Below are 22,582 nucleotides of genomic sequence, written 5' to 3'. Positions count from 1 at the left end.
AATAATTTGGTGGAAAAGATAATTCAGGAGGAACAATTTGTGACTCTGTTGGACATGACTTAGTGTTGTCACTAGGCTAGAGGGGTATTCCTAGCATTGCCCCAAAACAACCAATTTCTCAAATGCTCTTTGATTGTTTTATTATCTTACTATTTCCTTTATTAATTGAGTTCAATAAAATATTTGACATCTAAAAAAAAAAGCAAATAAACCTTAGAGTGTTTTCTGTACTGTTTGATGTTCACATTGCACAGTATCTGGCACATAGAATGTGCTCAATAAATTATGGTTGACTGAGTGGCTCAATCTTACTTGACTTTGGCAAGATGTACCCCCAAAGTACTTATGTTTTAACCTGTTAAACAAAATCATTTAATATTATCTTCTTATACCTCAGAATTTCTGCCAAAAATTAACATTAGTTTTGGCATAATTGATAGTGAACTGTAATTCCCCCATAGTTTCAGCTGGGTCTTAAGAGCAATGGTGCCAGACTTCTAGCTTTCATGGACCACATAAAATTGCCCTAATTATTGAGAGGCTGGCTTTAGATTGCCAGTGTTTTCATTTCATCAAAAGAGCATAGCAAAACAAAACAAAACAAAACCCTCCCTATTATCATCATCATTTTATTTAACAAGGAAAAGCTTAACATCGCAAAACCAGAAAGGACATAAACTGGAATAAAAGACAGTCATTTAAACTGAATAAAGTCTAGCCTTCATAATTATTTACCACCCCGTCCTTCTTTTCCTCATTTCACCATATCTCAACTCTTAGAAATCACAACTTCAGAATACTTCAAGTTTGTGATAGAAAACTAGTTATCAGCCTAGAAAGGAAGTTTTTCTCAAACTGGCTATAAAGGGGCTTGTGTGTGGTAATGCTAAATATAGGATTATATTATTTAGATATAAATTAGGTGTAGGAGTCAATGATATAGACGTTCCATTATTTTTAAAATTTTATTAAATGAAGTATGTATTAAACATCTTTGTTTCCTGGTACTGACTTTGGGTGTTTAAAGAGGAGTCCTTGTCCCTGAGGATCTGAGAATCTGGAAAGGAGCAATCCTGGCCATTCTGGTTACAGAAAGAGACTGAAGAACAGAATTTGAAGAATTAAAAGCCTGAAATCCATACTGATTTCATTTATCTTCATCCATAGATGACCCATGGATCCATACAATGAAAATCAAAGAGATAAATAAACATAGCCAAATTTTATTGTAATCATGGGTCTTAAGTAACATCTTAAAATGATGATATGTGTTAAAGTAATGAAACAATTGTGTCTAAAATGTCTGACAAATTAATATTAGTGAGTTGCCGTTTCTGCAGGTGGAATAGAGTATGTCCCTATTCCATCCTGAGGTTTATTAGAAAACTGTCTGGATATAAATGCTTGTTTGTAGCTCCTCCTTCCCCAGTTTCAAAGGACTGGATGCAATGATTTACAGCAGATGAATTTGAGATATCCCAAGAGTTCTAGAGGCTACCAAATGTGGCAAGATATAATAGGCCCACCCTGTTAAGAAATAACTCTGTAAACAGTAGACATTTATGCCTCCAATACACATTCCCAAATCCATCCTCATTATTAGTTTAGACAAATTAACATCTTGCAGCTAAAATCTGTGTAGACACTTTTGCATGAGAATTAGCTTTAGAAAAGAACTAGACCTACCACCAAATTGTTTACAGTGACAAAAAATAAAATCAAAAATAAATTGGTTTCAATGTCTATCAATAAGTATACATTTAAATAAATTAGAATACAGTTGGCCCTTGAACAACATGGGTTTAAATTGTGGGGGTCTATGTATATATGGATCTTTTCCAGTAAATACAGAACAGTACTGTAAATGTATTTTCCCCTCCTAATGATTTTCTTAACATTTTCTTTTCTCTAGCTTACTTTATCATAAGAATACGATATATAATACATATAACACACAAAGTGTGTGTTAATAAACTGTTTATGTTATCAGTAAGGCTTCCAGTCAATAGTAGGCTATTAGTAGTAAGTTTTGCAGGAGTCAAATTTATACGTGGATTTTCAACTGCATAGAAAGTCAACACCCATGACCCCTGTGTTGTTCGAGGGTCACCTGTATATCCATTCAATCAGGTACTATTCAGTCAACAAAAACGATGTACATTGATCAGTATGGGAAATGTCCATGAAAAATGTGATGTATGTTTAAAAGAACATGTAGCGGGGCACCTGGGTGGCGCAGTCGTTAAGCGTCTGCCTTCAGCTCAGGGCGTGATCCCGGAATTCCGGGATCGAGCCCCACGTCAGGCTCCTCTGCTATGCGCCTGCTTCTTCCTCTCCCACTCCCCCTGCTTGTGTTCCCTCTCTCGCTGGCTGTCTCTATCTCTGTCAAATAAATAAATAAAATCTTTAAAAAATAAAAAAAAAATAAAAGAACATGTAGAATATAATTCTTTCTTTTTAAGTACAATAAAGTAAATGTGCATGCCCACACATTTTAAATGCATTCTAATGCTTTCTAATCAGTACTACTAGCCTTTTTGGAGTGTTCCCCAAACCTAATGATAGGATATCCCAGTTTGCCCGATAACTGGGCAGAAACTGCATTCAACTTTTTTGCAGTCTGTTGATTGTGGTTAGCAAGGAGATCTTACCCAAAGGACAGCTGGAAAACAGAAGTTTAGCATTTTTGTAACTGTGGAGCAGATTATTTATGGAATTAGAGAGGGCTTCTCACCATTTATATTTTTGCAAACCCCAACTTCTCTAATCCTAGATTGTCAAGTAAAAGGACAGCAGTATTGTCAGAATAAACTAATAAGTATTTAGTTTCAATTCTGTCTAAAATAACTATCCATAAGATGAAGCAAGGTAGCTAATTTTAAACCATTATTTTGGCCTTTGGTTAAAAAAATTAAGTGTGGAGCTTCTTTAGAGATTTAAGCCGCATGCTGCTGTTCAGGAGCAGTAAGCCATGGCTTGTGAATTAATTCAGTCATATGGCTAACCCTTTATTAGCCACCGTTTCCCTGTGGATAGCTCTTGGGGAAGTAGTCCTCCCCAGTGGAATTTTCTATGGTTGAGCTATAATAGAATCTTGACTGGTCCTAGAATGCCAGTCCCTGGAATTATTAGTCCAACTCTCAGTGAAGTCTTAGACTACAAACTTGAAAGATCAGCACTGTTTGAATCTGTTCAGGAAGGAGGCATTTGTAATAAGTGAAGCTGAAATTGCTTAATCTCAAAATCAGTTAGCTTTGGGAATATAGTTAAATGAAACAATCGTTCATGAACTTTCTAATTATTCCTTTCTAATTTGTGTTAAAATCCGAAAGGAGTAATACTGGATTATCTGCTCTTTTGAATTAAATATCCCTGTGTGCCTCTCTATTAGCATATGTAAGTAAGGCTTTACCATAATATAAAGAATGTGGGGCATTTTTTTCTTCCAAACCTTGTTAACTCCATAGCCACAAGGAGTAACCTGTGTTCTGGACTTTGAACTTGGAGGGCATTTGTTTACTGATCAGCTAATCAGAAATTATTCAGACAAGAATCCTCAAGAAAATTGTTTATTGGCCCATTTCCCGTTTGGCATAAAATAGCAAGCAGCAAGGAAGAATAAATTGAAAGTCATAGCTAATCAAGACTGTGTAACTATTTAATGCTTTGTTTATATATTCATCTGGCAATTTTTTAAAACGATTTCACTTCTATAAATTCTTTATTTGTTGCATTTGATTATACTAAGTAGCCAAATGTATTTTTTAATGATCCAAATTGTATCTGGATAGTGACTATAACTTATCACTTTATGTACCTCAATTTAAGATTATTTTGAAGGGATATGCCGTCAGCCCAGAACAACCCTCCACCTACTTGATTCATTACAAGCTCTAGGAAGAGTTAGCAGCTCTCCCATAGGATTCAAATGTGAATAGAATAGCAATATTGGTAAGGTATTTCCTTTCTCTGGTGTTCCTAACCATTCCTGGGAAAAGATAAAAGTATAATACCCATTGCTTATCAGGGCTAGGAGGTCAGTAAATAATTATACCTTCTTAGTTTTGAGTGAAGTAGGATGTGGAAATATATTACCACTGCTAATAAACTACATTCAAGTTATACTCTCTAAAGCAACAAAATAGTATTTCACATTTTCAAAAGAATCATAGTGACTCAGTTTTTTAAAGACATGTTTCTAATTGCACTTGCCAAAATCAGTTAGTTTTTGTTTTGATGTTTTATCTTCAAAGAATTATTACCTTTGTAGACTACTGAAAATTTAAATTAAAAATTGAAAAATATGTATTAAGTAGTACTCCAATTTAAAATGGAAGAACTGGGGATTGAAGGAAACAGAAATAAATGAAATTAGACTGATACGGAAGTTTGAAGTTCCGCTCCAGGATTCTTTGAGCCACACACTTGGCAGTTTCCCAAATCATGTTAATTGCCTTTTTGTGTATACATTTCCATATGCTGACTCATCGCTTTGGCTTAAAACGCAATCATTGTAACAAGATTGGGAATATTTAAATATTCTTCCCCTTTATGCCTGCCTGATGGAACTAATAGTTTCTGAACACAAACTGTTATTTTATTTTTAAAATATTTTTCTGAAGTATTATTAGTGTTTGTAAAATAGATAAAGATGAAGAACACCATGACTGACTTTAAAATATTGTGATAAGGGAACTGCATTTGAAGACATTTTAAATCCCCCTACTCTCTCAGATGAGGTTGATCTTGACCCAGAGGTCTAGAAAGCTTTAGCATTTGGTATCATGGGATGCCCAGGGCATCCCGACCCGCAGACCAAAGGAGCAGAACTCACTCTGCACTCACTTCCCTTTGTCTTAAACCTATCATTTTGATGTCAAATGCCCAATGTCTGTGTATATATCAGTTAGAGCCATACACGTATGTAGATTCCTCAATAGACTTTTAGAAGTTAGAGCCAAAAAGACCTTAGAAATCATTCCATGAGTGTCCAAAACTGGTTCTGATTCAGTGCACATGTGGTGTGCAAACAGGCAGCCATTTCCCCTATTACATGCTATTTTAGCTGTGATGGCCTATGGTGCGTGCCCCACACTCTCCCCGAGACCAATCTCCAGTCCTTGCACCTTTGCCTAAGAAAAGGCAAATGACCTTATTAAATATCTAGATATAATGATGCCCTCTCTGACTTCTTGAAACCCTGCTCTCATTTATATTTAAGAGCTAGCACAACTATTGGTCTTACAGTTTTACTGAAATACATTAATTCTGTAGGTTGAAAGAATGGTAACCAAAGCTATTCTCTCATATAAACATACATGTATTCTAAACCCAGCTTTCTTTCAGTTAGCATGACATACCCTTTGCTAGTGCTTTTACTGTGCTCACTCCCTATATAATTAAACAGTGATAGAAAAGTGTGCTGTTTTCCTTCTGATATGAATGTGTGCCAAGGAGAAAGAGGAAATATATATATAACCCTTTTTCAATCTTAATTTTTTTTAACCTATTGAACTTTTTTTCAGTGTATCTCTGGATTCTCTTAATTAACCACATTAATAGCAGGGAACAAATGCATAAATACAAAAGTAATTTGAATTTAATTTTAGTACATGTACACTACTTGAGTTTCTCATTTGAGTGTGCCACCATACCCTCATACCCTGAACTGCAAAAAAAAAAAAAAAAACCAGTCTTTGAAGATCCAGAAACTGGGCTGGGTTCCTAGCACACTATCCACTTCCTTTCCATACTAAGTCCTCATTCTCTCTTACTCTGATATTGTGGCTTTGATTTTAATAGTTTCTCTAGAACATATAAATTTTTATTTTTGCTTAATTTGGTTTATTGACTTTGGTCGGTGATGGAATGGTTGGAATAAAAAAAATATGACAACAAATTAATGACCAATTACTATGTGCACTTGCCATATGTTAATAAATTTTGAAAGTAATTGTTCATCCTATTTGGATGATTGGCTATTCCTTTCATCTAAGCCAACCATAAAAATAAAAACTGATTTACATTCCCAGAACTGAATAAATATAAGGCATTTTTAAAAATAAATGAATATGTGATTTTCAGATCTCTTTTATTTCTGTTTACTTTTTTATTATGTTTACTATAAATCTATGTTTGAAGATAAAATCTAGGTTTTCCTCTAAAAAAGACACAGAATAAGAGGGAGGCCAGCCTAGAATTTTAGATACCAGTTGTCCTCATTGTTTTCCTTTTCTTAAACATTCCTGAGCAGAATTTAAGATAGCTGAAAGGGTTTACCCAGAGTTATAAATGATCTAAAGCAAAAAACAAACAGGGAAGGAAATCTAGGGGACACTAGGAGCAGTATTCATATGGAGCCAATTTGGAAAGGGAAGAAGTGAGAAATCCAGAAGCCTCCAAGACCTGGCCCCAGTTGAACCTCATAGCCTTCTCTCCAGCCACCTTCCCTTCCCTCCCCTCAGCAGTATCAGGAGCTTCTTCTAGTTCTGGCTAGCCCTTCTGTGTGCTCTCAGTGTCCACATGCTCCCTCTCACCATTCTTCCCTCACTAATTCATATTCATTCTTTAACAATCAACTCAGGAGTCTCCTCCTTGAAGAAGTCTTCTGTTCCCCCCACTATGTAGGATTGCATGCCCTGGCCCTAGGTGCTCAGAGAATTTTTCACACACTTATCTTGGCACTTACCATATTTAACTGGAATAATCTATGCTTAGGTCATTCTGTCGCATTATACAATAAGGTCTTAAAGAAAAAGGTGGTTTGGGGCGCCTGGGTGGCACAGCGGTTAAGCGTCTGCCTTCAGCTCAGGGCGTGATCCCGGCGTTATGGGATCGAGCCCCACATCAGGCTCCTCTGCTATGAGCCTGCTTCTTCCTCTCCCACTCCCCCTGCTTGTGTTCCCTCTCTCGCTGGCTGTCTCTATCCTGTCGAATAAATAAATAAAATCTTTAAAAAAAAAAAAAAGAAAAAAGAATAAGGTGATTTATTCATTATAATCATCTTTGTAACCCAGTGCCATGCAGAGTCCCTGGCAAATGGTAGGCATGCAATAAATGTGCATCTGAACTAAAACCAAAACGTGGGTTTTCAGCTTCCTGCAAGGGAATGTACTGGTCAAATCCTTGACTTTATTCTTTATTTCAATTATCACATTAAGTCTTGACATTTTAAGTGGCTCTCCAAAAATAAACCGTACCCGAGAGTATGATCATGTCCCAAAAGCCACTTTGTGTGTGTGTGTGTGTGTGTGTGTGTGTGTGTGTGTGTGTGCGCATGTATGTGTAGGACTAACTCTTTTTCAAAACCATTTCTCCAAGATGAGGCATGAGGCAATAATTTTTGAAACTCATGCCTTTTGACCTCTTTCAGATTTGAATTACATAATTGTGTTGAAATTCTTGAACATAAATTAAATGGGTCAGGGAATAAGTGAGTGCCCTGGAAAATATACTTAGAAAATAGGGAAAATAGTGTGAGGGAAAACAAAAGAAAGTCTAGTAAGTGGAGGGATGGTTTGGGGAGAGGTGGAGTGAGTACATAATCAATGAATCTTTGAAATTTATCTTATATCAAAGAAAACTTTTAAATATAATATGAATGTCTATAATAATCCACGGGCTCTCAGGCTGAAACTAATTAAAATGTTGGAGGGCTTTATGTAGGATTTGGGACACTTTGGGGGGGGTTGTTTTATATTCTATTTGGAATGGGTGTGTATCTCTATATGGTGCCTGTACCTTCCAAAATATTTGTCCGTTCATCAACAGCAAGCACATAGCAACTTTTCTCTGACTTAGGCCAACACTGATTTTTAATTTGTAGATAAGAGTCAAATCCTGAAACCAGTAGTCAAAGACCACAATGCTGGATACTTTTTAATATCCAGAGTAGACTACTAGCTGAGATGCTATTATTCAAAAGCTGTCTCTTTCATTTCTATTTAGAGCTGCAAAAATTGGAATTAGTCTGACCCATAACTGTTCACTCTCTTCTCTTCTTTAGTGGGATTGGAAGGAACTGGCCCTGGGCCTCAGGAGGCAGCAGTATTTTGGCAGAATTTGGAACTCTGCATTTAGAGTTTCTACACCTGAGCCACTTATCAGGAAACCCCATCTTTGCTGAAAAGGTGAGATTCTCCATTACACCTTGCCTTGCAAAGCTATACTTGTGAAAAACAGTACCCTCTCCTGGAAGATTTAGTAATAGTAGATGTGGAAAAGAACAACCAAGTTTGGTAGAGCTCTTTATGAAGTTTTATTACATGCAGCATTTCATTTTACCAAGCTGTAAACCCACCGTCTTTCCATGGCACCATCTAACTCCGTTGAAACAGCATGGCGCACACGTCGGATTCTCTATACCTCAACCAAGTCACTTTACCTCTTTGAATTTTTTTCCTTATCTGAAAATAGATAGGGTTGTATGGACTATATGAAGCAAATATGGGAAAGACTGTTTAATTTCAAAGTATAATACAATCTCAAGTATAATAAAAATTGAATCTATTTCTAATTTTCAAGAAACAAACCCATAGATATTTGAGTACATTTATATTCACCCCACCACTCTGCCCTTAGCTTTCACCCCATTCGCAGCTCCCCTTTATAGCAAAATTCCTTGAGAGATTTGTCTCTGTAACCCCCCCCCTTCTTGTGTCCCCTGCTCTCAAGCACTTTCCAATCAGGCTTTTCTCCTCGCCACACCTGTCTTGATGACCGTGAGCTCTATGTGGCCAGGTCCAGTGATCCTTCTCAGCTCTCATTTTCCTCACCCTCTCAGCAGCTGACACACTCGGTCACTTCCTTCTCCGAGATGCTGCATGGGGCTGCAGGCATATGGTAGTACCCTGGTTTGCCTCCTTCCTCAGGAGAGTGCTCCTTCTCAGCCTTCTTTGTTGGATTTTCCCCAATGCCCCAACCTCTAAATATCAGAAAGCTCAGGACTCAAAGCTGGGCCTCTTCTTTTTATGTTCACTGTCTTCATTATTTCATCAGTCTCATGGCTCCACATACTGTCTATGTGCTGTTGACTCCAAATTTATCATTCCAGTCCCAACCTGTCCCACACTCTATATCCGACATTTCCACTAAGAGGTCTAAAAGACACCTGCTACTCAAAATACCTGAGACTCAACCCCCAGAGCTGTTTCTACTGCAGTCTTCACTGTCTTGATAAATGCCACCTCAGTTTACCCAGTGGCTCAGACCATGGATCTTGAGGTCATCTGGTTCCTCTCTTTTTGGGAAGCCTTAGGTTGAATCCATCAGGAGATGCTTTGGCTCTATCCTGTTTCTCTGCCGCTGCCCTTTCCTGGGACCCAATGTCTCTCACCTGGACTCTGCAGTACCCACCTGAATACTGCTTCCTCTCTTGTCCCCTCAATCACACAGAACTTCATTGGCTTCCCATCACACTTGGAATAAAATAAGCCCTCATTTTGGCCCATGAGGCTCGCATGATGTGGGCCCTGGCTCCCTCTCTCCTCTCTCTTTGACATTCTCTCCTTTGCTTCCTCACCTCCAGCCTCAGTGGTCTTGCCAAACCCACTCTCTCCTCAGTGCATTTGTGCTTGCACCTCCCTCTGCCCCACTTGCTCTTTCTCCAGCTTTCTGCATGGTTATTCCTTTGCTTCCTTAAGTTTTGGCTCAAACCCTCTCCCATCAGGCTGCCCAGACCTCCCTGACTAAGCATGCAGCCTCAAGACCTCACAGCACTCTGTCCCATTGTTCTCTATAACTTTTTCATAGCCTCTGCCACTACCTGACATATTTATGTGCTTATTATCTATCTTCTCCCACTAGACTGCAAATTCCAAGAGGGTAATGACTTTGTTTATCCACTGATAGATCCCTAGTTCCTTCGATGGCGTCTGGCACAGCAGTGTGACTTTTTTCACTTACTGCGATTATTTTGTAAGCTGGGGGCGACTCTCTTTGTTCTAATTCTTTTAAATCAATCTTTCCAACATGGAAAAATGTAATGGAGAAAGAGAGAAGAATGGCACCAAAATTGTTTTGTAGATTTTCATAGTAACATCTCATTTTCTGTTGTAGGTAATGAATATTCGAACAGTACTGAACAACCTGGAAAAACCACAAGGCCTTTATCCTAACTATCTGAATCCCAGTAGTGGACAGTGGGGTCAATGTAAGTCAAAAGATTAGCATTGTTTTAGCTCTTTCTGATACCCGGCACTGTTCTAGTAACACAGAGGAGTATAAAAAAGCACAAATCTTTTTGGGGAATGTTTCAAAAAGGAGAAAGTGGGCATGGTTCCTTTACTAAATAGGCTTCTCTTAAGAGAGACTATAAATGTTACCAGGGATCTAGATGGTTTGTTTTTCGTGCGTAACTGTGAATATGATGACATGTAAGCACTTTTAAATTATTAATCAGGAAGGCGAGGTCTGGTCAGGGTGTGCGGGGATGTTAGCCCATAACAAGCTGGTCATGTGGATGGAAGGGGGTTGTACCTTGTGCTATTGACTATCGGGGTTTGGGGCACAGAGTAGCTAGATCATTCTACTTTATAGCATTTTCTCTTTTTCTTCCTGGCTCCAAGATGAGAGAGGAACCTGAATCTTAAAGGTTTGGAAATTGAAAGAGCAAACAGGGTGTTTTCTCTACTTAATTTTAAGCCAGCAGATAAAGGTTTCTTCCCAGTAGAATTATCTTCAGATTAGGAGAAATTATTATGCAAGAAGGCCTCACTTCAGAGCCCTTAAGGGACTTTGACCAGTGGTATAAAGATTCAGAGTAGTTGAAAGAAATGTGCTCAAGTTGCTTTGGAGAAACAGTGGTAGATTAACGCAGCAGCTGAGAGCAAGTACAGAATACTAAGTGAGGTGCCTCCCTGTGCCGGGGTTGTTAGCAGTGCCTTACAATTTTATTCTAATTTGAGTATTTTCTTTATATTTAAAATTATATTCTTAGATGAATAAGTCTCACTGTTACTGTAGAAGTACTTTTCTTAATAATTTAGTAGAATAAAAATTGTGCTAAAATCTGTTTGTAATGGCTATGGAAGGCCCAGCGGTTGAGACCATAAGACCATAAGGTTGCCACTTAGCCAAGTGTGATCTGCAGATCACCGATGTCCCTGAGACCATTCAGGGGGTCCAGAAGGTCAAAGCTATTTTTATAATAACACTAAGGCTTTCTGCCTTTTCACTGTGTTGACATTTGCACTTGTGTTGCAGAAGCAGTGGTGGGTAAAACTTGAGGCCACAGTGGGAATCATGCCAGAGGAGCCAGATAGTACTAATAATCGTATTCTTCACTGACAATAAGAAATAAAAAGATGCCAGTTTCACTTAGGAATATTTTTCATGAAAAAAAATTGAGTCTAGTAAATCTCAACCATTGAGTACACTTCTTTGTTGCGTAATAAAAGATAGTGCCTGCCTCCTAGAAAAGCACTTGTGTGACTGAGTCGCAAGCCGAACCAGCCATTTATTGCTTCGTGGATTACCATTTTCGCTTGAAAGAACAGCTGAAGACAAACTTTGGTTATTCGGACTTGGGTAATTGGTAGACATGTTCTCAAAAACAGGCCTGTCACTTCAAAGAAAACGGAGAGTATCTGTGCCAATGATAGAATTTGAATTTCTAAATGAATATTAGAATTTTAGGAAACGTATATATGCCACCATGACCTTAACACCTTTAACCAATACTTAAAGACTTTTCTGGGGCACCTGAGCAGCTCAGTTGGTTAAGCGTCTGACTCTTGATTTTGGCTCAAGTCATGAACTCGGGCGTGAGATGGAGCCCCATCTTGGGCTCCATGCTGAGCACGGAGCCTGCTTAAGATTCTTTCTCTCCCCCACTCCCTCTGCCACGCCCCACCTTCTCTAAAAAAAACTTTTCTGGTGAGATTAGTGGTGATAGTAACAAATGTGGTTTTTTATATCATGTAATGAACTGTGTCAACATTTGGAAGATCTGCATAATAAGTGAACCAGTATTTTCCAAATGACCAATACACGCTATTACAAAATCATGTGAGAAAAAAGATCCATTCAAAATGCAAGATAGACCAATGGATTTTAATGTAATAGTACAAAAATTCATTGATGTAATTTCTAATTCCACATTACAACCAACCTTTAAAAAAGGTTAACCTTTAAAAAACTACTTGTCAAATTTTGTTTTAGTATCAAAGAAAAACATGCACAGTTATCTGAAAAGACTCTTAAAATACTTCTTTTCCAACTGCGTAACTGTGTGAGGCTGAATTTTCTTCATGTATTTCCACCAAAATGACATATAGCAATAGATCGAATATACAGCAGATAAAAAAATCCAGCTGTCTTCTAGTACAGCAGAAATTTAAAATATTTGCAAAAATGTAAGTCAGTGTCAGTCTTTTAACGAATTTTTATGTTGTAAAATATAACATGTTTTTATGAAACATCATAATGGTTGTATTATTTTAAATTAATAAAATAGTTTAATTTAATTTAAATGTATTAAATTTCATTTCCAATATGGTAAATACTTATAGATATTACAAAAATAAGTTATTTGAGGCATTTATTCGTTTTTAAGAGTGTTTGTGCTGAGACTAAAAGTTTGAAAACCATTAAGAGTATTTGAGATAAAATAGAACTTGAGTAGCTTTCTGAGTACAAGGACAGGATAGGATTCTCTAAAAGGCATTTTTAGCATTTTCCTTCTTATGAATGATTTTAAAAATTGAAAAACAATTCTCTATGACTGACTGTTTTCTTCTTGTGGTTTAGGATTTAGAAGTCGCTGTAAAGAGAGACAGAAAGTACCAGCTGTGCTAGAACTTCCCAGTTTCACCTTCTGGGTTACCAGTATAGTGTGTATTTGGCCATGTTTCCTGGTACGAAGGGCCCGTTATATTTGGATTGCTCATGGGGCAATTTCCTGATGGCGAACAAATAGGGTTGATGACTCTCATGTCTGCTCCCCCTCCCCCACCCCATCCTGTGTTCCAGCCACACTGGAGACACACTTATTTTTTCATTCTTTAATCAAGTCCTGCTTGGTCGTATCCAGGTCTTGGTTTATGCTGTTTCCTCAGCCCTTTTACCTCTCTTCTGACTCTACCAAGTTCTATTACCTCTCTTCTGACTACTCCAGCTCAACTGCCCTTTCTTCTGGGGGACCTTCTTCTCTAAGACCAAGTTGGAATTTGTTAACACCCACTCATCCTCTATTCACCCTCTTCCTTCCCTGCACCAATACTTTGGATTTGTCTATCATTACCTTTTTCAAAATGATTCATATACATCCCCATCTTCCTAGGGATCCAAAACTTTTGAGGCCAGTGACTTTGTCTTAGTGATATTTGTTAACCCAGCACACTGTATCTTACACTAGTAGGTGTTACTTACTTACTAGTTGGTGAATTCTGTGAGTATTCATGCACTCTGTTTCCAATCTGTCTTTCTGCCTCTGCTTTTAATAATGGTTCTGTCTAGTCCCTGCTCCTCAGTTGTGGTTGAGAAGCAGCATCAGGTCCTGGTCACTGATAATATAAAGCGATCTTGCAACTGTTGAGGCCAGATGTGGGACTCCATGTCTATAGACAGAACAATTATCATTCTTCCCTGTTTTTAAGGATTTATTTATGTACTTATTTATTTATTTGAGAGAGAGACAGAGAAGGAGGGAGCAGAGGCAGGGTGAGGGGCAGAGGGAGAAGCAGACTCCCCACTGAGCAGAGAGCCCGATGTGAGGCTCGATCCCAGGACCCTGAGCTGAAGGCAGATGCTTAACCGGCTGAGCCAACCAGGCACCCATTCATCTTTGAATAGTATAACAACATTAATATACATTGGGTATCACTAGCATCATTGGGGGAATGCTTTGAGAAGTTCAGGTTCAGATGAAATACACATAATAATAAAAAATAAAGATACTGAGTATTTAATCCTTTTTGTTTTGATTCTTTTGCCACTTGTTTTATCTCTTAAGTATTAGGAATCCTTTTATGGGACCTATTCCTCTTGGGAAGGAAAGAGTAAATTGCCTTCTATAGAGAAGAGCATAATATTTGAGAGATTGTAGTACACGTTACCTTTAGAACATTTGGGAATAAAAATACCATATATGTTCTTTGTAGAAGTAGGATGTCCCTTCCTGCTGATAAAATCAGGCATGTTCTCTCCCACACCCACTAAATATTTACACAGGGTTCTGTTGCCAACACAAATAGTTCTCCAGACATGGGGAAGCATAGTGCATGATATGCTAAGTTATCAAAACGACTTGTTCTTATTTCTCCTCTATGTTCCTTTATTTTCATTCTTTCCAAATATGAAACATTTATAGTCAGGAAATAAAAATATAGACAATTAACTGGCATTTACCAAAATTAATTAAAGCAAATGTATTATTATGTAACCCTTTTTCCTTTTTTAAAAATCACCAAATGCCCAAACTTGCTTCTTCCATCCATTATAGAATCATAACCCAAGGGGGAAGAAAATGAAGCTGCTTCTGGCCGTTAGCTTTCAGTTCTCATTGCTTTAACTCTGAAGGGCATGTCTGGATCACGGCCATCATTTCCTATTACTTCATTTGGTCCTTGTTGTTTTGACAGTAACCGGACAGTGATTTGCTTTACCATGCATCACTTGCATTTGTCTCCTGCAATCATGTTTATAACAACAGGGCTTGTTATTGATGAGATAGTACTTAGTGTATTTAGTTTGTAAATGTCAGAGGTTTCTATGGTAATTTATTTAGGAAATTGCAAAGGTCACTTCAAACACTGCTGTTTTAAGAATCAGCCTTACAATTGTAACATGCTAATTTTACATTAAAATTAAAACTGGACTTTCTGCCGTAGTAAAAATCACATATTTCACTACTTAAAAATATAGCCCTACTAGCTTGAATGGGAATAGTCCTTATTAAGATTTACTTACAAGAGTTTTTCTTTGTTCATCAGTTGTTTACTAAGTACCTGCTGTATGCAAGCTACTTTCAAGGGCTCGTGTGGACCAGGAAACATGATGGGTCTAGCCCCTGTCCTCCTGGATTGTGATCTTGTAGAGAAGACAGACAAAAAAATCTATTTTAGGAAGTTGCAAAGTGCAGTAGACATGTGCTATGAAAAAGTGTATAATGAGGGGGTCAGGGAGAGCATCTTTGAGGAAGCAACATTTAATTCTAGATAGGAAGTACGAGTAAGAATTACTAAATGAAGGGGAAAGAAGGCTGGGAATGCACATCAGGTAGAGAGAACAGGTCCTTTAGAGTGCATGTGGTGGAAAGGAGCCTGCTGATTTTGAGGGGCCAGAGAACGCTCAATGACAAAAGGATAGAGAGCAAGTAGAACAGGACTGATGGTGACACGTGACCCGGGGAAGATGGAGACCACGCAGGGCCTCCCAGTCTCTGAAGACCCAGGATTTGAGTCTTGGTCATTGAAGGATTCCAGTTAGGATGATCCAGTTCGTATGTTAAAGGGGTTACTTTGGTATTCATGGGGGAATAGATTAGAGTGGCATTGCCATTAGAACTTTGTGTGATGACGGAAACGTTCGGTATCTTCCCCGTCCGGTACCGTAACCCAGGGCCACGTGTAGCTATTGAGCACTAGTATGACTGAGGAACTGAGTTGTTTTTATTTTATTTTAGTTAATTTAAATGTAAATAGCTACATGCTGTCAGAGTGCAGAAGGCCAGATAATTGGCCACTGCAGACTCAGAAGTAGGAGATATTGGTAGCTTCAGCCAGGATCACATTGGTGAGGACAGAGGAATGGATAGATTCAAGAGATATAGAGGAGGTGAAATTAGTAGAGCTCAGTAGCTCATTAGATATGGGGGCAAAGGAGAGAATTAGAATGACTCTCTGATGTCTAACTTGCACAATTGGGAGGATGATGGTGCCACTTAGTGAGACAGGAACCAATGGCAGAAGGTAAGGTTGTGAAGGAAAAGAGAATGAATTCAGTTTTAACCTGTTCGATTTTAGGTCCCCATGTAAAACTCCAAGTGGAGTTGTTAGGGAGATGTCAAGAGAAAATTGTCTCAATAGTTGTATAAAAATGGATTTACTTTTATGTGACAAAGTCAACAAAGGGCTTGTTTTTAAAAAATAGATACATAAAATTTGTTTTGAGTTATGAAACTTAAAATGCAGATTTCCAAAATCAGGCTGTCTTATTATTGCTCAAATTCCCGATGAATTCTAAGAATGATACTTCAAATAGATTATGTCTCTGTTTTTGTAGGTAGATATGCTTGAAAAATTAAGAATGAATTCAAGTAGTAGGCAGAAGAATACATTTAGTGTTACATGGTAGAGAGCAAACAGTTCCAAGTGCGAGATTGTGTGGGGACTGTGGGGTCAGGTGGCCCTTACCAGTGTTGTGATCTCCTTTAGCCTCACTCAGTCTTAATTTTTTTCACTTTTAATGAGGATACCTACCCTGTAGATTACACGATTGTTGGCACTGTATGTAGTGCATCTGGTGTAATAAATGGCCGTGGGGAGGATTGCAGGAATGGGGAAGATGTCTCCTGCCCTGTCTTCTTACCAGCCTTCCCCAAAGGATGTTGACCCTACAGATTGATAGCACCTGAAAACCCATCAAATAATAACAATAATCACAAGAAGCTGAGGAGTTTCTTGTTTTATTGCAAACCAGTTCTTTTTAAGGTTTGTTAGTACTCATAGTATTTGACATAGTTTATGTTACTGAGCGCTTTAAATCAAAATTTATTTGAATATATACAGTGAAGCATTTTAATTTGGTGGTTTTAACTAGAGAACCCGATTTTTGGCATTAGGGTTGATCATATTTTTTATCTCCGTGTTTACAAAACCACCCTGGTAATTATTTAGAGTATATCACATTACTTAACAGCACATCTGCTCGTTTCAGAACATCTTCCTGAAAACAAGAGATTTGTCGGAATTTAAATGTAACATTGAGTTGCAGTTGACGTAGGGTTTTGCATCCTAGTTACTAATGTGATTTTGCTGCATTATCTGAATTAAAGCCCGAATCACTCTAAAACTCATTTTCCTCTCTTTGCAGATCATGTATCAGTTGGAGGACTTGGAGACAGCTTTTACGAATATTTGCTAAAGGCGTGGTTAATGTCTGACAAGACAGACCTAGAAGCTAAGAAGATGTATTTTGATGCTGTTCAGGTAAACCAATATTTAATCATCTTTGCCACTAAGCTAACTTAAAATTTGCATATTAATAGCTGTTAATGGGAAATGGAATACTACACAGTTGGGTTACAAAATATTTCCAGTTAGGCTGAGTTCAGTCTCTGCTAATATAATTATAACAATAGTAATCCCACTTGATGTGTTGGGTTCTAACAGGGCAGTTGAAAGTGTTTTATGTGGTTCACATAAATATTCACATATCCGAAGAAGAGGTATTTTTCTCCAAGGAGTAGGAGTTCCATGCTTAGAGTCACTATTAAAGTCATGGGCGGGGGGAATCCTAAATTTATATTCTGGACACTGACAAAGTTAAAATTGCCCAAGATTACGGACATTCCTAATGGCTACCTCCATTTGAAGTAGACAGTGCTCTCAAATAAAAATCTAAACTAATTAGTAGTTTCCTGTGATCCTTTATAACGGAGGAGGAATGAGAGGGAACACTTATCTGTTGAATTGTCTACTGTGAGCTAAGTAGTGTGTTAGGCAGATACTTTAAGTGAAGTGTTTTGGTTTTTTCCTCACAATAGCTTAGATATTATTTACCTGGTTTTACAGATAAGAAAATGGAACCTCAGAAAGTTTGAGTGTGGAATCAAAATTCAAACTAAAATTTGTGTCAACACTTGTCTCTTTTTACCTCACTATTATAGATTTATTTGTCAATAAGAATTTCCATATTACATTTCAGTATTCTTTCCATGCAGTAAGTTAGTGAAAATAAGTTAGAAATTGTTTAGCAAAATATATAGGAGGTGGCCAGTGTAAGAGTAAACTAAGCCTCAAGCAAAGAAGCCTCAATCAAAAATGAAAATAAAATGTGAAAGTAGATAAAGCAAAAGAAGAATATTATTTTATATAAAATACTTCAACTTTTCAGAAACAAATTTTTTAGCAGAGCCACGTACCTTTGTGATTGGTAAGTATTTTATATGGTGACTCATAGTTTCTTAATATTATCAAGGCATCTCAAATAATGTTATATAATTATACCTAAATCAGAAAAATGTCTTTTTTATTGACTATTTAGAATTTTTTTATAATTGAGAGTATTAATTCGTTGGGGGGGGGCTTGTAACTCCCCAGTAATGTAGCTACTATTCTAAAATTAGTCTCCCCGAGAGGAGGTCTGAGTAATTTAGACATAGTTCAATTTATTCATTTATTTTTTTAATAATAATTTTTTATTATGTTATGTTAGTCACCATACAGTATATCCTTAGTTTTTGATGTACTATTCCATGATTCATTATTGGCGTACAACACCCAGTGCACCATGCAATATGTGCCCTCCTTAATACCCATCACCGGCCTATCCCAATCCCCCACTCCCCTCCCCTCTGAAGCCCTCAGTTTGTTTCCCAGAGTCCACAGTCTCTCATAGTTCATTCCCCCTTCTGTTTACCCCCCCTTCATTCTTCCCTTCCTTCTCCTACTGATCTTCCTGCTATTTCTTATGTTCCATAAATGAGTGAAACCATATGATAATTGTCTTTCTCTGCTTGACTTATTTCACTTAGCATAATCTCCTCCAGTCCCGTCCATGTTGCTGCAAACGTTGTAATCGTTCTTTCTGATGGCTGAGTAATATTCCATTGTATATACAGACCACATCTTCTTAATCCAGTTATCTGTTGAAGGGCATCTCAGCTCCTTCCAGAGTTTAGCTATTGTGGACAATGCTGCTATGAACATTGGGGTGCATAGGCCCTTCTCTTCACTACGTGTGTATCTTTGGGGTAAATACCCAGTAGTGCAATTGCTGGATTATAGGGTAGCTCAATTTTTAACTTTTTAAGGGACCTCCACACTGTTTTCCAAAGTGGCTGTGCCAACTTGCATTCCCACCAATAGTGTAAGAGGGATCCCCTTTCTCCACATCCTCTCCAACATTTGTCGTTTCCTGCCTTGTCAGTTTTTGCCATTCTAACTGGCGTAAGGTGGTATCTCAATGTGGTTTTGATTTGAATTTCCCTGATGGCTAATGATTTTGAACATTTTTTCATGTGTCTGTTAGCCATTTGTAGGTCTTCATTGGAAAAGTGTCTGTTCATATCATCTGCCCATTTTTTTATTTGATTATTTGTTTCCCCTGTATTGAGTTTGAGAAGTTCTTTGTAGATCTTGGATACTAGTCTTTTATCTGTAGTGTCATTTGCAGATATCTTCTCCCATTCCGTGGGCTGCCTCTTAGTTTTTTTGACTGTTTCCTTTGCTGTACAGAAGCTTTTTCTCTTGAGGAGGTCCCACAAGTTCATTTTTTCTTTTGTTTCTCTTGCCTTTGAAGATGTGTCATGAAAAAAGTTGCTGTGGCCGATATCAAAAGGTTGCAGCCTATGTTCTCTATGATTTTGATGGATTCCTGTCTCACATCGAGGTCTTTCATCCATTTGGAGTTTATCTTTGTGTATGGTGTGAGAGAGTGGTCAAGTTTCATTCTTTTGCATAGAGCTGTCCAATTTTCCCAGCACCATTTATTGAAGAGACTGTCTTTTTTCCACTGGATGTTTCTTCCTGCTTTGTCAAAGATGAGTTGCCCAAAGAGCCGAGGGTCCATTTCTGGGTTCTCTATTCTGTTCCATTGGTCTATGTGTTTGTTTTTGTGCCAGTCCCATGCTGTCTTTGTGATCACAGCTTTGTAGTATAGCTTGAAATCTGGCAACATGATGCCCCCAGCTTGTTTTTCCTTTTCAACAATTCCTTGGCGATTAGGGGACTTTTCTGGTTCCACACAAATTTAAGGGCTGTTGTTCCAGTTCTTTGAAAAATGTCATTGGTATTTTGATCGGGATGGCATTGAAAGTGTAGATTGCTCTGGGTAACATAGACATTTTAACTATGTTTATTCTTCCAGTCCATGAGCATGAAATATTTTTCCATCTTTTTGAGTGTTCTTCAATGTCTTTCAAGAGTGATTTGTAGTTTCTAGAATATAGATCCTTTACGTCTCTGGTTAAGTTCAATTTATTCATTTAAATATAAATGCAACTTGCTTTGCTCTGCTTGGCCAGATTGAATATTACTGTGGTTCCCTCCCAAGGTCAATAGGAAGCATCACTAAGTACAGCAGATAGGACTGTTTACTACTTCATAAATAGGAACCAGAACGCCTTAGTTAGTACATTGGCTTTCATTTAGCACAGCCTTAATTAAGGCACATGATGAACATAAAAAGCAAACTAGGATATGGTCCACACGGCCTCTGCCAGGTTTGTTTTTCTTCATTCTTATGAGGTTTCAAGTTTTAAGGTAGGGAATTCTCTGAACAATATGATTCCTGTTATGTCATTTTTTTCATTGCTATCTTCACAGATATTTTAATTATCTTAATCTTAAAGCAGCCCCCTAAAATCCTGATGTTCTAAGAAAGGCAACTTTAAAATGTTCTTTGAAATATTTTCCCCCAGTTTCTAGAACTGTACCCACATGGCTTTTAATATATTTAGACAAACCATTGACAGGAAAATCCATTAAGAACAAATGAAATAAAGTGTTTCCTGTTTCTCTTAATAGTAAAAACATTTTCAATCCATTTTGTTTTCAACTTAGAAAGCAAAGTTAGAACAATTAAATTTCTGGTTTGAGAAGTAACCATGGCTTATATAGCAAAGTTTCTTTCTGCTACGCTGTACTTAAAAATATATATATATATATCTTATTAGGGAGAGGATCCCAAACGTTATTGTCCTGGACAGTTGAGTTACTGAGATACAGTTCTTAAGTTTTAGCTTCAAGTACATTTTGGAAAGTATTTAATCCCAGCATGGTCTGTTTTCTTGGATTGTTTTAATAACAAATACTTTGAGCTTTCAACTGGCTGTTATGTTCTTCTCTGGAGACCACACTAAGAACCCACTGTGGTTGAGTGCTCTTTCTACCAAGGGTCCACTGGCGTGAATGGCACCTGGGTACAGGATGTATTAGACATTTAGGTTTCTAAAGGTTTCATCAAACTAATTTTTTTTTCAAATATGGAAGGCTGAAATCACAAAATACATGATATCTTTTTTCCTAATCAATTATCTGCACATTTAATACATTTTTTTAGAATGACTAAAGACTATTTTTTCCTCCTTTATATTTATTTACATTTTCCCACTGTCACACAAACATTGCTTTGAAGGTCTTAGAACTTCATTGTAGTTTATTTTGAGAGGTAGCAGCTTGGTCAGAATCATGCCAAAAATAACATAGTACTTTATTCAGGATCCATAACAGGATAATAATGTTTCTCTAGTCCATGCTCAAAAGCTGTAACTTTTGCCATCTAGAAAGAAAACTTCTTGGGTGATGAACAAGTATCTGCTCGAAGAACTCAATTGCAGTTTGTGCTATGAGAAGTGTAAATGGTTAAGATGTTCAGTTAAATAAGAATGAACTATTAATGTAATAACTAGACCACCAATAAAATTAGCTAACCACATTCAATGAGCACCATAGTGTGTTCATTTATTTCTTACCCCGTTGGTTTCAGTTGTTTATTTCCAATAAAGGTAGGAAATGTGTTATCTGTGTGTTCATTTTCATTCATTCTTCGCTATCACAAGTTTTGTCTGTGTCTACTATTCCCAAATGGACTTTCCAAAAAGCTCTTTTTTTATAATGGTATAACAGGTATGGACATAGTCATAGCTCTCTTTCTTCTGCGAAGTAATTGGAAGGGAAAAAAAAAAACATTTCTTGTTACAGGAATTAGAAGTTAGTAATTCCAAACAGTTATACTGCATTTTTGCTTTTTAAAATATAAGGCTTATTTTATGTTTTATATCTGTTGTTAAAGAATATCAACAGTCCTAGGGCAAAAATAAAAGATATTTTACAGATCATTTTTGTAAACATCATCTCTCCCCAGTTTACAGAACTTTATTCTTTTTTTTTAAGTTTTTGTTTCAACTCCAGTTAGTTAACATACAGTGTTATGTTGGTTCAGGTGTACGATAGAGTGAGCCAACCCGTCCATGCATCACCTGGTGCTCATCGTAGCAAGCCACTCCCTAATCCCCATCACCTGTCTCACCCACCCTCCCTCCCCTCTGGTAACCATCAGTTTGTTCTCTGTTATTACGAGCTTCTTTCTTTCTTTGTCTCTCCCTCATTTTCCCCCTGTACTTATTTGTTTTGTTTTTTAAATTCCACGTATGAGTGAAATCATATGGTATTTGTCTTTCTCCAGCTGACTTATTTCACTTAGTGTTACATTCTCTAGCTTCATCCATATCATTGCGATGGCAAGATTTCATTCTTTATATGGCTGAATCATATTCCATTATTGCCACATCTTCTTTATCTAGTCCTCAATCAGTGGGCACTTGGGCCACTTCCATGTCTTGGCTATTGCGAATAGTGCTGCTATAAAGGTAGGGATGCATGTATCCCTTTGAATTAGTGGTTTTGTTTTTTTTTTTTTT

General features: G+C 37.4%; 1 protein-coding gene across 9 annotated transcripts in view; it reads left to right on the top strand.

The window, feature by feature from the left end:
• Positions 1-22,582, top strand: part of MAN1A1 (mannosidase alpha class 1A member 1) — a 185,176-nt gene that overhangs the window by 126,726 nt on the left and 35,868 nt on the right. For all 9 annotated transcript variants that reach the window (XM_045798564.2, XM_087865430.1, XM_087865429.1 and 6 more), the window contains exons 6-8: positions 8,006-8,129; positions 10,057-10,150; positions 17,032-17,147. In XM_045798564.2, coding sequence (XP_045654520.2) covers positions 8,006-8,129; positions 10,057-10,150; positions 17,032-17,147 — 334 coding nt within the window. The remainder of the gene's footprint in view (positions 1-8,005; positions 8,130-10,056; positions 10,151-17,031; positions 17,148-22,582) is intronic.

This window comes from Ursus americanus, chromosome 11, assembly GCF_024610735.1.
Source record: "Ursus americanus isolate L20-20 chromosome 11, mUrsAme1.1.p, whole genome shotgun sequence".
Classification (NCBI taxonomy): domain Eukaryota; kingdom Metazoa; phylum Chordata; class Mammalia; order Carnivora; family Ursidae; genus Ursus; species Ursus americanus.
This window is presented reverse-complemented; position numbering and strand designations above follow the sequence as displayed.